At 44.2% G+C, this 14640-nt stretch overlaps 1 protein-coding gene and 1 pseudogene across 4 annotated transcripts; one reads left to right on the top strand and one right to left on the bottom strand.

Annotated features, from left to right (window-relative positions):
• The first annotated feature begins 630 nt into the window (after positions 1-630).
• LOC105484780 (keratin, type II cytoskeletal 8 pseudogene) lies at positions 631-2262 on the top strand (annotated as a pseudogene).
• A 1399-nt stretch (positions 2263-3661) lies between these two features.
• Positions 3662-12933, bottom strand: LOC105484779 (small nuclear ribonucleoprotein polypeptide E). Of its 4 annotated transcripts, none has more exons than XM_011746721.2 (5): positions 12798-12933; positions 12285-12311; positions 10746-10808; positions 9371-9449; positions 3662-4955 (listed from the first exon to the last, which is right to left on the bottom strand). In XM_011746721.2, the coding sequence occupies exons 1-5, from the start codon at positions 12849-12851 to the stop codon at positions 4900-4902; spliced, it is 279 nt and encodes a 92-aa protein (XP_011745023.1). In that variant the 5' UTR covers positions 12852-12933; the 3' UTR covers positions 3662-4899. The 4 variants fall into 4 exon arrangements, with proteins under 4 accessions (XP_011745023.1, XP_070934678.1, XP_070934675.1 ...); XM_071078577.1 differs by having other exon boundaries at positions 12285-12325; positions 12768-12912; XM_071078574.1 differs by lacking the exon at positions 12798-12933 and adding an exon at positions 12552-12771 and having other exon boundaries at positions 12285-12325.
• Between the last annotated feature and the right edge of the window lie 1707 nt (positions 12934-14640).

Genomic DNA, 14640 nt, shown 5'->3' with positions numbered 1-14640 from the left:
GCGAAACTCGGTCTCAAAAAAAAAAAAGAAAAAGAAATGAGGTCTCACCATGTTGCCCAGGCTGGTCTCGAACTCCTAAGCTCATGTGGTCCTCCTGCCTCAGCCTCCCAAAGTGCTGGGATTACAGGTGTAAGCCACTGCACTCAACCTAAAAACAATTTTTTAAAAAGGAATACCAAAATGATAAACAAAACAATCTATATCTATTAGCATGAAGTTTAGAATAATAAGCATCTAACTCTTAACAGTGGTCATCTAGGAGAACACTAGTAGGAAAAGGAGCAACTTTTTTTCTATTTCTATTTCTATACTGTTTGGATTTTGATCATAAAAATGTACTAACATTTTTAAATTTTTAATAATTCCATTGGATATAACTTTTAAGTTAATCTCCAGGTACTAACAGACATAAGTCCTCAAGCTACCTTAAAAATAAAGTTTTGCCGAGTGCAGTGGCTCACACCTGTAATCCCAGAACTTTGGGAGGCCAAAGCAGGATTGCTTGACCTCAGGAGTTGGAGACTAGCCTGGGCAAAAAAAAAAATTAAAAATTAGACTAGATGTAGCTTCTCTATTCCCTCTCAAATCTCTGTCTGGTTTGGACCATCTGCCTCCACTCTTGCCCCTACCATGTTCACCAGGGTGACCCAGAAGTCCTACAAGGTATCCGTCTCTGGTCCCTGGGTCTTCAGCAGCTGCTTCTACATGAGTAGGCCCAGTGCCCGCATTAGCTCCTCAAGGCTCTCCCGAGTGGGTAGCAGCAGTGCTTCTGGGGTGGTCTGGGTGCCGGCCCGGGTCTGAGTGGAGGCTATAGTGGGGCCAGTGGTAATGGGGAGCATCACAGCCATCATGGTGAACCAGAGCCTGCTGAGCCCCCTCAAGCTGGAGGTGTAACCCAACACCCAGGCCATGTGTACCCAGGAGAAAGAGCAGATCAAGACCCTTATCAGTAAGTCTGCCTCCATCACTGACACGATACAGCTCCTGGAGCAGCAGAACAAGATGCTGGAGAGCAAGTGTAGTCTCCAGCAGCAGCAGCAGAAGACAGCGTGGAGCAACACAGACAACATACTCGAGAGCTGTATCAACAACCTTCAGCAGCAGCTGTACATTCTAGGCCAGGAGCAGCTGAAGCTGGAGGCAGAGCTTGGCAACATGGAGGGGCTGCTGGAGGACTTCAAGAATAAGGATGAGGATGAGATCAGTAAGTGTACAGAGATGGACAATGAATTTGTCTTCAAGAAGTTTATGGATAAAGCTTACATGAACAATGCAGAGCTGGAGTCTTGCATGGAAGGGCTGACTGATGAGATCAACTTCATCAGGCAGCTGTATGAAGAGGAGATCCAGGAGCTGCAGTCCCAGATCTTGGACACATCTGTGGTTCTGTCTATGGACAACAGCCACTCCATGGACACAGACAGCATCATCACTGAGGTCAAGGAACAGTACAAGATTGCCAACCGCAGTTGGGCGGAGGCTGAAAACATATACCAGATCAAGTACGAGGAACTGCAGACACTGGCTGGGAAGCAGGAGGATGATGTGTCGCACAAAGACGAAAATCTTGGAGATGAACCAGAATATCAGCCAGCTCCAGGCTGAGACTGAAAGCCTCAAAGGCCAGAAGACTTCCCTGGAGGCTGCCATCATGAATGCCAAGCATCATGGGGAGCCTCCATTAAGGACAGCAATGCAGCTGGGTGCAGTGGCTCACATCTGTTAATCCCAGTACTTTGGGAGGCCAAGGCAGATAGATTGATTGAGGCCAGGAGTTTCAGACCAGCCTGGGCAACATAGAGAAGTCCCCTCTCTACCAAAAATACAAAAATTAACTAGTCTTATAACCCAGTCTCAAAAAAATAAATATTTAAAACTAAATTTTTTTTTTTTTAAAAGACACCACCCCCCAAGCTGGCATACCAGGAGCTGAGGAATGTCAAGCTGGCCCTGGACACAGAGGCTGCCACCTACATGAAGCTGCTGGAGGGCAACAAGAGCAGGCTGGAGTCTGGGATGTAGAACATAAGTATATATATAAAGACCACCAGTGGCTACTCAGGTACACTGAGCTTGGCCCATGGGGCCTCACAAGCCCTGGCCTCAGCTATGGCTAGGTTCCAGCTTTGACTCTGGCAGGGGCTCTAGCTCCTCTAGCCGCACCAGCTTCTCCAGGGTTCCTCCAGTGCTGTGGTTGTGAAGAAAATAGAGATGCAAGATGGGAAGCTGGTGTCCGAGTCCTCTGATGTCCTGTCCAAGTAAATGGCCATGGCAGCCCCTCCCAGCCCATCCCTTCCTGTGGATGCCCCAGAGCCAGTGGAAGAGGCCACTGTGCAAGGGAGCATAGGAAACAGGAGTGAACATAGCCTTGCCTAAGTGAGGCTCAGTCCTAGCCCTCAACCCAGTCATGGAGTTTATTGCCTGGGGTACCCCCCTGGCCCATGACTCCAGCTATAAAACAATTTTTTTTTTTTTCCAAAATAAAGCCTTAACTACCTCTGCCATTTAAAAAAAAAATTGCCAGGCTTGGTGGTGTGTGCCTGTGGTCCCAGCTACTCAGGGGGCTGAAGTGGGAGAATCGCTTGAGCCCAGGAGGTCAAGATCACAGTCAACTATGATTGTGGCACTGCACTCCAGCCTGGGCAACAGAGCAAGACTCTGTCTCAACAATAAAGTTCAAACAAGCATTTCCTCACAAAAGCATGCATCAGTAGATAGTTAAGGAAAATGCCTGTGTTACCCAGTTAACCTGAGATGCTACTAGGCTTACTTACCCCACCATGACACTTTCCGGCCCATAATGCCTTAATCCAAACTAGAGGTACACTCTCTAATCCTGAAACTGTTGACAAGTGTGATATGACAAGAGTTGGTACCCCAAAGCACAACATCCTATTATTTTCGAACTTTTCCTTCTCCCTACCTGCTACTAATTGACCACCAGGCCCACATCAGCACTTTTCTTTCAGAGCCTGATTCTCTATTCCTCCCACCCCCACTTCAAGAATGCTATGAGGGTTAGGGGTGTCTATCACGACCCCCTCAGCAACCAACAGCCATTCTAGAAAAGTTGACATAACCCAGGGCTGCCAACAAGAGCAGCTTCCCAGCAGGATGTTTTAGTAACCTTAATGAGGCAGAGAGCAACGCCTCCCGTAAATTCTGGTTGGAAGAAACGATCTAGAGATGGTGGAAAAGTACAACTTAAAAAGCAAACACCACAGGCTCCAGTAGAGCAGGAAAGCAAGCAGGGATTTCTAAATACAGACCTCAATTGTAAGAGTTCGCTGTACCTTAATTCTCACTATCATCATTTGCTCTGTCAAAAATAGAACCTTCCATGTCTTGATCCATTCAGAATAAGCCACAGCAGGCACAGCTCTGCTTCCACAGGGCAGCCAGGTCAGAAAGGCCACACAGGGAAATGGAAAAGGCAGCCAGCAGGTTTTCTTAGAGATTATACTCCTCTGGGCTTTTATCCTTCTTCCCAGCTATTCTGGTGCCAAGAAGGCTGCAGGGAGGTCTTTGCTCTGCTCTGAAAAAGCTTCAACTCAATCTTTTCACCAGCAGGGCTGAAGCAGTCTCAGGGCTGTAACTCCCTCTGCTGCCCAATGTTTTCTTTGCATGTTGTGATCAGTTTAAATAATTTCAAACTCAAACGTTAAAAGAACTAATGCAGCCCTTTATTTCAAAATATAATCGAAAGAGCATGAGTTCAGACAGGAGGAATATAGATGGAATGGACGGTTCAAAGCTGTATACACTTCTGCATTCACCTACAAATCTCCTTTATCTCAGAAAGGATTTCTTTTATTCAGTTTCATGAACTGAAACTACAGTCTCCTTCACAGGCATGTAGAAAAGTAGGAGCCAGACTTCTTGGTTCTTCCTCATCCATCCTTAATAACAGCATTGCCTTTAGCAGAACTTAAGGCAGGCCTTATTCACCTTTCAAGATCCAATTTAAATAGTACTTAGGATGAGGCATTAAAACTACCTGTTTACCAGTCTGTTTCACTGTACTGATTCAACACTGTGTCTAGCTAACAGCATATGCTCACTATCTATCTAACAGAATTCTAACTAGAACCATGTGCAATATTGGGGGAAGGGAAACCTGCCCACATAAGAATTCAACCAGAAATCACTGGCAGAAGAACCAAAATTCTTAAGAGATAAGAATAAGAGACAGGTGTGTTTCTCTAATATACCATTATTCTGCCTAACAATTTACCTACCAGCTGTGCTTGTGGTCCTTTTCAGATTACCAATCTCAGTCTCTTTCCTGTAAACTCTTAACTCATTTTTAAAGTACTTGAAAGGCACTTCATTCTTTGCCTATACCCAAATACTTCTCACATTCTGATCTTAGTGATAAAATTCACAAAGACCTCACAGTGACTCAGTTACAGTGTTGAGCAATACTGACCCAATTAAATAACGTACCCAACCTATTTAGGTTAGAAACTCTGGTATTCCAGCATCCAGAACCAGAAGTGATGAAGACATTTATTAGTGCAATAACCCCAATTTATTTTTGTGAACCCTCCCCTTCTCCACCTCCCAATACTGGAAGCTTACCTGTCAGGCAGAATTCCTTATCTGCCTCAAAATCTACAGGTCCAAGCCCTGCGAATACAAGTGCTCAAGGCAACTGCCACCCTTCAGAAAACTAAAGTAAATACCAACAACGAACGGTGTTAGTGTGTAAAAAGTCTCTACTGATGAAAAGGAAGAAGCAATGTAAATTTTTAAATACAAACAATCCCACAGCATTTATTGCCATCTTGTGTAACACAAGGGTAATCAAAACAATATGAATAAATGTTCATATTAGACAAAGGACATCTAAAAACAAACTGTATTCTTCTCAACAATTTCTCACTTCATTGATCATTTCTAGTTGGAGACACTTTGTAGCAGAGTAATATTATCTCCTTTCAGCATGATCCGACCTGCAACACAAAAACAACGAAAGGCTATTAATAGCCACACACTCAGATGTTTTACTCTCAGAATTTTGTATCCAGTTTTTGAACATTTTGAAAATGCTTTCTTATAAAAACACGTAAACATTTTCAAGTGTCCATATAGTGAAATGCTTTCTGGCTCCATTAGAATACATTTACCTTTTCTACAAACTAACAAAGGTAGATGGTATTTCATGACAAGCATCATTTCTATGAACTAAGTCAACTCAATAGGCCTCATACAACATTTCCCAATGCTGAGTTTGTAAAAGTTTGGAAATGAGTCGTATGTCAAGTTTGGGAAATATAGCATATTATAACTCCATTCTTAAAGCTGTTAGTATATTAAAGACTCCACCCTATCTCTACTAAAAATACAAAATTAGTTGGGCGTGGTGCCGTGTGCCTGTAATCCCAGCTACTTGCGAGGCTGAGGCAGGAGTATCGCTTGAACCTGGGAGGCGGTGGTTGCAGTGAGCCGAGATCGCACCATTGCACGCCAGCCTGGGCAACAAGAGCAAAACTCTGTCTCAAAAAAAAAAAAAAAACCCAAAACTCCACCCTACAATAAACAAACCTGTTTAAGTTTTACCCAAACTTTCCTAAGGTTATTTAAGACGATACTTTTCTAAGAAATCTATAAACATCTTCAGGAACACTGGTGTTCACTGGCAGAACAGTTTGAGACATGTTGATCAACTCCAACAGTAATTAAACTGTTCTACTTTCCCAGGCTTCTGCAGGTATTAATAATATTCTATTCTACAGGATGAATACTACCATGAGAATTCAACAGTTGGTAAATAATTTATAAATAATATGACCTCGGTGAGGCTAAGCCTGCCCTTCCTGGCAAGACATCTTAAAATCTGAAAAATCCAGCTGGGTATGGTGGCTCATGCCTATAATCCCAGCACTTTGGGAGGCCAAGGTGGGCGGAATGCCTGAGCTTAGGAGTTTGAGACCAGCCTGGACAACACGGTGAAACCCCGTCTTCTACTAAAATATAAAAAATCAGCCAAGTGTGGCGGCATGCACCTGTAATCCCAGTTACTTAGGAGGCTGAGGCAGGAGAATCACTTGAACCCATGAGGTGGAGGTTGTAGTGAGCCGAGATTGTGCCATGGCACTCAAGCCTGGGAGACAAAGCAAGACTCCGTCTCCAAAAAAATAAATAAATAAATCTAAAAAACCCAGGTTTTCATAATAGTGTAAGCAGGAAGAAGCTAGCGAAACACCATACTGCTTCTCAGAATCTACTTTCCACATATCTAGTATAGGTTCATGAGAATCCTGAGGGTCTGAGAGACACCTGAAACCCACCACTGATAAAAGTATTAGTGAGCATTTAACAAATGAAGACAAAATGCCTAAATAAACCTCAAGTGAATGGGATGTTAATAGAAACGATTCAGTGTGTCTTGAAACCGTGAATACTAAGACCATTCATTAACTGGGTTAAGAAATACCGTTCATTGCCAGGCTTAGTGGCTCACACATGTAATCCCAGCATTTGGGAGGCCAAGGCAGGTGGACTGCCTGAGCTCAGAAGTTAGAGACCAGCCTGGGCAACACAGTGAAACCCCATCTCTACTAAAACACAAAAAATCAGCCAGGCGCGGTGGTGCACGCCTGTAGTCCCAGCTACTCGGGAGTCTGAGGCAGCAGAATTGCTTAAACCCAGGAGGCGGAGGTTGCAGTGAGCCAAGATCGCGTCATTACATTCCAGCCTGGGCAACAGAGTGAGACTCCGTCTCCAAAAACAAAAGAAAGAAATACCATTCATTATTCAAGTATTTTTTAGTTTCTATTATGCGCCAGGCATTGAGTTAGGTACTGAGCACACTAGGGATCAAAAAAGGCATGATTCATGCACTTATGGTGAAGCATCTCATAACAGGAGAGACATTAATAATTTCAATAATAAATGTTTTACTACAAACTCAGGGAGCACATAACCCCGCCTCCCCCATCCCCAGCAAAATCAAATTAAACTCTGAACTTTTTAGAACAGGGCTTCCTAACCCCTGGGCCACAGACCAGTACCAGTCCTGGTCCCTGTTAGAAACCAGGTCACACAGCAAGTGAGCAGTGGGCAAGGTGGCAGAGCTTCATCTGTATTTACAGCCACTCTACATCACTAGTATTCCTGCCTGGGCTCTGCCTCCTGTCAGATCAGCCGAGGCCTTAGATTCTCATAGGAGCATGAAACCTATTGTGAACAGGGCATAGAGGGATCTAGGTTGCGCACTCCTTATGAGAACCTAATGCCTGATGATCTGTCACTGTCTCCCATCACCCCCAGATGGGACTGTCTAGTTGTGGGAAAATAAGCTCAGGGCTCACATTGATTCTACATGATGGTGAGTTGTATCATTATTTTATTAAATATTACAATGTAATAATAATAGAAATAAAGTGCACCATAAATGTAATGTGCTTGAATCATCCGAAAACCATCCCCCACACTCCGGTCCATAGAAAAACTGTCTTCCACAAAACTGGTCTCTGGTGCCAAAATGGTTGGGGACCACTGTCTTAAGAGAACTGATATTTGATCTGAGCTCTAAAGACACAAGGAATATCATATACAAAGATTAATGGTTGGGCAAATGCACAGACTCAAAGAACTGAAATAAGACAAGTGTTGCTAAAGCTCAGAAAGTAAGGCACAGTGATATGAGATGAGCAGAGGGAGATAAGACTAGATCATAAAGATCATTAGATTTGCAGAATCATTAGATTTTTTTTATCCTAAGAGCAACAGGAAGTCACTGAAGAATTTCAAGCAAAGGGATGACATGTTCAGATTGGTGTTTTTAAAAGATGACTGAGGCCTGGAAAGCAAACTGGAGGTAGCTGCAGAGAAATCAATTAGTAAGCTGAATTGGAAACTGGTGCCATTCAATAAGGCGGGAAATAATAATACAATAGCTCTAAACAGTGTGAGTTGGAATTGAGTTTGCTTTCTGATATGCTGACTTTAAGAAGCCTTTGAAACATTCAAGTAGAAATGGTGAATAGGCCCAGACTTGGGAGTCCCAAATTTGGGAGTCAATATACATAGATGGTAATTGAAGCTGTACTCCAGTGCCTAGGCAGACAATACTGAATGACAGGAGGGCCTAGAACCAAGCCTGGAGCAACTCATTTAGTGACTGGGTCCCAAAGAATGAACATACAAGTCTGAAAAATAGCCAGAAATGAAAAATTAAAACCCAAGTATAATATCGTAGAGCCAAGGTGTGATACTGCAAAATATTTATTTGGTCTTCAATCCCATACAACTCCTAAAATCCTCAGAATCTCTAAGGTGTTGCCTTTTTGTATGCTAATGATTGACTGACCACCAGCAGCCCCTGCAAAGTTTCAGCATTGGAGCTGCTCACTGAAAGGACCAAGGCATTAGTGAGGTCAGACTTTCAGCCCCACCCTCCAACCCAGGGAGGAGAAGAGGAGCAGAAGGTTAAGCTGATCACCAATAGCCAATTTATTCAGTCAGGCCTACATAATGAAGCTTACATAAAAACTGAAAACATTGGGTTTCTGACAGCTCAACACATGGAGGTTCCCAGAGAGTAGTAAGCTTGTAGAGGGCACAAAAGCTTCGCATCCCTTCCTATATGCCTTGCCCTGTGCATCTCTTCATCTGTATTCTTTGTAATATCCTTTATAATAAACCAGTAAATATAAGTGTTTCCCTGAGTTCTGTGAGCTGCTCTAGCAAATTAATTAAACCAAAGGAGGGGTTATGGGACCCAGTTTACAGCCAGTCAGTAAGGACAGGTAAAACAATCTGGAGCTGACAATTGGCATCTGGTGGAGCATCGAGGGGCAGGGAAGGCAATCTTGGGGATTGAGCCCTCAACCTCTGGGAACTGACACTATCTCCAGGTAGATAGTGTTAGAACTGAACTGAACTTGACGACTCCAAGCTGACGTCCACTGCCGAACTGACTGCTTGCTTGGTGTGTGGGGAAATACGCCCACACATCTGGTCACAGAAGTCTTCTGTGTTAATTATTGTCAACTGAGGAAATAGAAAGATCTACTTGGGTTTTCCCCCCCACTCAGACAAGGGAACAAAGCGCTTTAAGGAAGGAGTGGCCAATGGTGCCAAATGCTGTTGAGAGTTTAATTAAAATGAGGATTAGTACTGATCATTAGATTTAACACCACTAGTCTTTGGTTCCCTTGGTGAGAGCTCTCTGGGCAGAGAAGCCAAAATGGAGTGTGGTGAGAAGTGAGTGGTAGAGAATAATTTCAAAAGTGTACTACTACTCTGAATAATAACTTCTCAAATGCAAAGTAAAATCAAACATGAACTGAGTTGCAGGTCACTGAATTCTGCAAGTGAACAAAACATTTCTACAATTCTGTAAGACCATTTATATCCTTACCCAGTTGTTTTCTTGACTTTGTTTTAGAATGAATCTCTTCTGCATCATCTAATACAAGGTTCATATATTCATCAAAACCCTAGAAAAATAAACAAACTGTCATCGTCAAAGAAAATCACATCCAACCCATTTTAAATGTGTATACCTATGCAGATACAAAATCCAACTAACTTCAAAGATTCACTCATCTCAAGCCCCGCACTCCACCTTCCACCCAAAGTCTTTTTTCTTTTTTTTGAGAAAGGATCTCACTTTGTCTCCCAGGCTAGAATGCAGTGGTGTGACCTCGGCTCACTGCAGCTCGACCTCCTGGGTTCAAGCAATTCTGCTGCCTCAGCCCCACCAAGTAACTGGGACTACAGGGCGCACCACCGTGCCTGGCTACTTTCTGTATTTCTGGTAGAAACAGGGTTTCATCATGTTGCCCAGGCTGGTCTCGAACTCCGGAGCTAAAGTGATTCATCATGCTCGGCCTCCCAAAGTGCTAGGATTACAGACGTGAGCCACCGCGCCCAGCAAAATATTTAAAAATTAGCTGGACATGGTGGTGCATGCCTATAGTCCCAGCTACTAGAGGCTGAGGTGGGAGCCAAGGAGTTCAAGATTGTAGTGAGCTCTGACAGCACCTGGGTGACAACGCAAGATCCCAACTTAAAAAAAAAAATTACTTAGGGTAGCCTGCTATCCCTATTTAACCCCACTGAGCTCTATTCAGGTATCACCTAACCCACAACAAACAATTCCATTAGTCCCCACCCTTCCTAATTTCCTTTCTTTTGTCCCCTCTCTCCATACTAACATCGTTGCTCAAATATTTTTTTTCAAATAATTTTTAAAAGTTAATTTTCAGCCAGGCATCGTGGCTCATGCCTGTAATCCCAAGACTTTGAGAGCCTGAGGTGGGAGAATCACCTGAGCCCAGGAGACCAGCCTGGACAACAATGTGAGACCTCGTCTCTATAAAAAATAAAAATTTAGCAGGCTGTGATGGTGCACACTTTTGGTCCTAGCTACTTGGAAGGCTGAGGCAGGAGGACTGCTTGAGCCCAGGAGGTTGAGGCCACAACGAGCCATGACTGTGCCACTGCACTCCAGCCTAAGCAACAGAACAAGGCCCTTTCTCAAAAATAAAATACAAATTTTCTTCTCAACACAGACAGAGGAAAGAAAATGAATTAAAAGTTAATTTTCCCTGTCTATTAAAAATTACCCAATCCTTACCTATCAACAATGAAAAAAGGCTAAATAGCGGCCCCCAAAAAACTTTGCTTAGGTTGGATCTTTCACTTTTTATACACTGTTCTGGCTAGCCACTTTCTGAGAAATCTTTTTCTATGACCAAACTGCTATGAGATAAAATTGCCTGGATACTCACAATGATACAGCCTTCTATCCGCATATTCACTTGCTCATAGAGCCACACCTGAATCCGCGATCTCTGAAATAATCATAAAAGTGGAAACGTTAAAAAAAGAAAAATGGGGCCGGGCGCAGCGACTCATGCCTGTAATCCCAGCACTTGGGGAGGCCCAGGCAGGTGGATCACAAGGTCAAGAGATAGAGAGCATCCTGGCTAACATGGTGAAGCCCCATCTCTACTAAAAATACAAAAAAAATTAGCTGGGCGTGGTAGCACACGCCTGTAGTACCAGTTATCAGGAGGCTGAAGCAGGGGAATCACTTGAACCCGGGAGGCGGAAACTGCAGTGAGCCGAGATCGAGCCACTACACTCCAGCCTGGGCGACAGAGTGAGACTCCGTCTTGAAAAAAAAAGAAAAGAAAAGAAAAGAAAAAAAAGAAAAAGAAAAACAGGCCAGCTGCCTCGATTCACACCTGTAATTCCAGTACTTTGGGATGCCAAAGCAGAATAATTCGCTTTGTGGCCAGGTGTTCAAGATTAGCCTGTGCAACATTAAGCAAGATCTTGCCCCCTCCCCCGCCCCCCTCCCAAAATTGAAGTACACAAAACCTAACCATTTTGGTCAAACGACAAGAGAAATATGGCTCCTAAAAAAAACTGTAATGAATGTAAGTCAAGAGTTTTAACTAATTAGCCCATATCTAAGAATTATTCACCAGTAATAATAATCTCAAAGAGAATTTTCATTTAATAAGTTCTATATTGGAACTATATAACCTAATAATTTTCCTGTGATCTTGGGACTCAACATTTCTTACTGCTGCTGGTTTCAATCTATTTAAGAGTGAAAGTTTTTCACAGCATAGCACAAAGCAGCAATTTCTAATGACCAAGGGCTTATATCTTGCAGCAAAATCCAGTTCCAAAACAAAGCTTTCTCATGTCACACACCTAACAACCAGGACAGGAGCCCTCAATTCAGGTGGTTAAAAATTATTATCACCTGAAATTAATGTTTTTCAGTTGTGTTGTCACACTATAAAATTTAAGTTGCTAAAGTTCCCCCCAAAGGAAAGCAGCTGCCACCAAATTCCTCTGAAGCTACCCCTTCTTTCTTTTTCCGTCTTTAAGTTTTCCAACAGATATTAAACACACCACCTCTTGACATGGTTTAAGTTGGTTGGGTTTTTCTTCCAATGTGTTTCATCTTAAAGGGGAGAGGTTCCAACGTTCTAGGCATAATCACTACTAACAAAACTACTGATGCCCAAATACCATGCTCAAGTCTGCTGATAATACTTTTTGGAATTAAAAAGTATTTTTGATCTTGCAAAGTAATAATACAATTCTTTGCATGTTGGGAAGTGGCATGGATACACACCACTTCACCACATTAGTGCTTTCTCAGTACTCCTTCCCCTCGATTACCCTTCAATCTCCAGTTACATCTATTTTTAAATTCTAGAACACAGCGATCACTCAGGTTAACACAAAAAACTAAATCAGTTCATCTCTTATTTAAAAAATAGTTACGAAACAAGCAACTTACGTACATTTTGTAAGTATCTGAAGATGAGGTTCTGCACCACAGTGGCTAAGGAAAAAATACAAAAGCAGCATAGACTCTGCTTCCTGAAACAACTGGACGACCCTGTTCCCGTCTCACCTTGGTATACTGAACGCGAGGTCTGGTGCTTACGCAAACAAAAAGTGCCCAGCTGGGCATTCATTAGGGGTCTTCTAAAGATTAAAGAACATCCCTTCTACTTTCATTCCCCTGGAGTTTCCCGAAACCTTTAACTCCCTTTTTCACTCCGCACCTAAAGTTCTCTTCCCTCCTTTCGCCGCCTCCATTCCTGCATTCCCCCACGGCAGGGGTCCACCCAAGACCACCTCCCCACCATCACGGTTCTTCAACTACCCGCGCTTTCTTCCAGTCTTGGTCGCCCCGGGGGCTCATGGGATGTGGATTCGTACTCCGCTACCCCAGGCCTGCTCTCAGTCTGCGCCTTCGCACCCTGTATTCTGGCCCGAACCTCCCAGTCCTGACATCCTGCGTAGGATACGATGGGCTGCACCATAACCTTCTGCACTTTCTGGCCCTGGCCACGGTACGCCATGGTGAAATTTCACAAAGAGCACAACCTCACGCTGCCTCTGAGAGCAATTTCCGGAATAAAGAACCGGAAGCGGAAGTATGTGAAGGTTACGCGGCGACATGGGCGTCTCCTAGGAAATGCCCCTCTAGCCACGAAGTCATGTTTCTCCGCTGCATGGCCTCCGAGGGAGGCCAAACTGAGGCGTCTGCGCTGTGGAAGGTGGACCGGTCCTATAGCGCCACCTGGAGGCAGGCGGGAGGAGGTGCCTTCGGTTGCCATGTCTCCAATTTCTTTTCTTTTCTTTTCTTTTTTTTTTTTTGAGGCGAAGTCTCGCTCTCTCGCCCAGGCTAGAGTGCAGTGGCGCGATCTCAGCTCACTGCAACCTCCGCCTCCCGGGTTCAAGCGATTCTCCTGCCTCAGCCTCCCGAGTAGCTGGGACTACAGGCGCGTGCCACCACGTCCTACTAATTTTTTGTATTGTTGGTAGAGACGGGGTTTCACCATGTTGGCCAGTATGGTCTCGATCTCCTGACCTCAAGATTCGCCCGCCTCGGCCTCCCAAAGTGCTGGGATTACAGGCGTGAGACACTGCGCCCAGCCCGTATCTCCATTTTCTGAGTTAGCTTAAAAAGCCAAAATTGTCCCACTGTGTATCTCTGTTTGTAAAGTGAGTTAATTTCGTGCCTTTCCTAAAAGTTTAGGCTTGATAACAGCGTTGTGGTGGACAGGGTAGGGCGGCAAGAAGCCCAAACTTCAGGCCTCCCGCCTCTGGCAGTCGGCCAGGGGCGGTCTGCATTCCAAAGCCAGACGGCTGGTTCGCTCCAGTTACGGATTCAGCTCAGCCACTTCGTGGAGCGAGTTTACTGTTCAGGTGGCAACTGAGGGTGGCGATCTACCATGAAGACGCTGAAATCTACATGCCGGGCGCAAATCCAGCTCTTTTAGAGTTGGGTGACAAAGGATAAATTACTCAGCCTCACCGTGTCTTGGCTTAGTTTTCAAAACGGAGATTAAAGATTAACTTTACTCAGGGGGTTGAAGATTCAATGAAAGAATTGTCTATGTGTGCACACAGTTAGGAGTCAGCCAGTGTCAGAACATGTCCTTCCCTGGATAACACAGCTACTAAGTGGAGGAGCTGGAATTCGTAGTTGTGCCTGACCCCAAAGCCCAACTACCTTTCCATTGTGTCATGGCTTGTGGCCTGGCAGAGAGTTCATTTAATTGGCATACACATGTTATAGAAGAGGAAACTGAAGTTTAGACTTTTGAAAGGACTTGCCTTAAGGGAACACGGATTAGGGCAAATGGCAGAATCAAAATTAGCTTTTCTGAGGGCTTCTGTTTAGTGGGGATAATAGTAATGACAACCTCAGAAAGGGTTTGAATTGAAAGTGATTTTTAAACTACACAAAGCGGCCAGGCTCATGCATGTAATCCCAGCATTTTGGGAGGCCGAGGCAGGTGGGTCATCTGAGGTCGGGAGTTCGAGACCAGCCTGGGCAACACGGTGAAACCTTGTCTCTACTAAAAATACAAAAATTAGCCATGCATGGTAGCACACGCCTGTAATCCCAGCTACTGTGGGAGACTGAGACAGGAGAATCGCTGTCTGCAAATCGCCGGGAGGCAGAGGTTGCAGTGAGCCGAGATCATGCCACTGCACTCCAGCCTTGGCGACAGAGCGAGACTCTGTCTCAAAAAAATAAATAAGAATAAATAAACTACACAAAGCTAGCAAATGCTTGGGATAACTATTTCCTTTAAAAAATTTCAGCCGGGGCTGGGCACAGTGGCTCATGCCTGTAAA

Source organism: Macaca nemestrina, chromosome 1, assembly GCF_043159975.1.
Source record: "Macaca nemestrina isolate mMacNem1 chromosome 1, mMacNem.hap1, whole genome shotgun sequence".
NCBI lineage: Eukaryota > Metazoa > Chordata > Mammalia > Primates > Cercopithecidae > Macaca > Macaca nemestrina.
This window is presented reverse-complemented; position numbering and strand designations above follow the sequence as displayed.

What these genes read in the sequence shown, in the direction of transcription:
- LOC105484779 (XM_071078565.1), bottom strand. Translation starts at nt 12,461, where the DNA reads ATGAATGCCCAGCTGGGCACTTTTTGTTTGCGTAAGCACCAGACCTCG. An exon ending in TCTTCAGATACTTACAAAAT is followed by an intron (nt 10,809 to 12,284) that starts GTACGTAAGTTG and finishes TGATTATTTCAG; the next exon opens with AGATCGCGGATTCAGGTGTG. An exon ending in AAAGTCAAGAAAACAACTGG is followed by an intron (nt 4,956 to 9,370) that starts GTAAGGATATAA and finishes TTTGTGTTGCAG; the next exon opens with GTCGGATCATGCTGAAAGGA.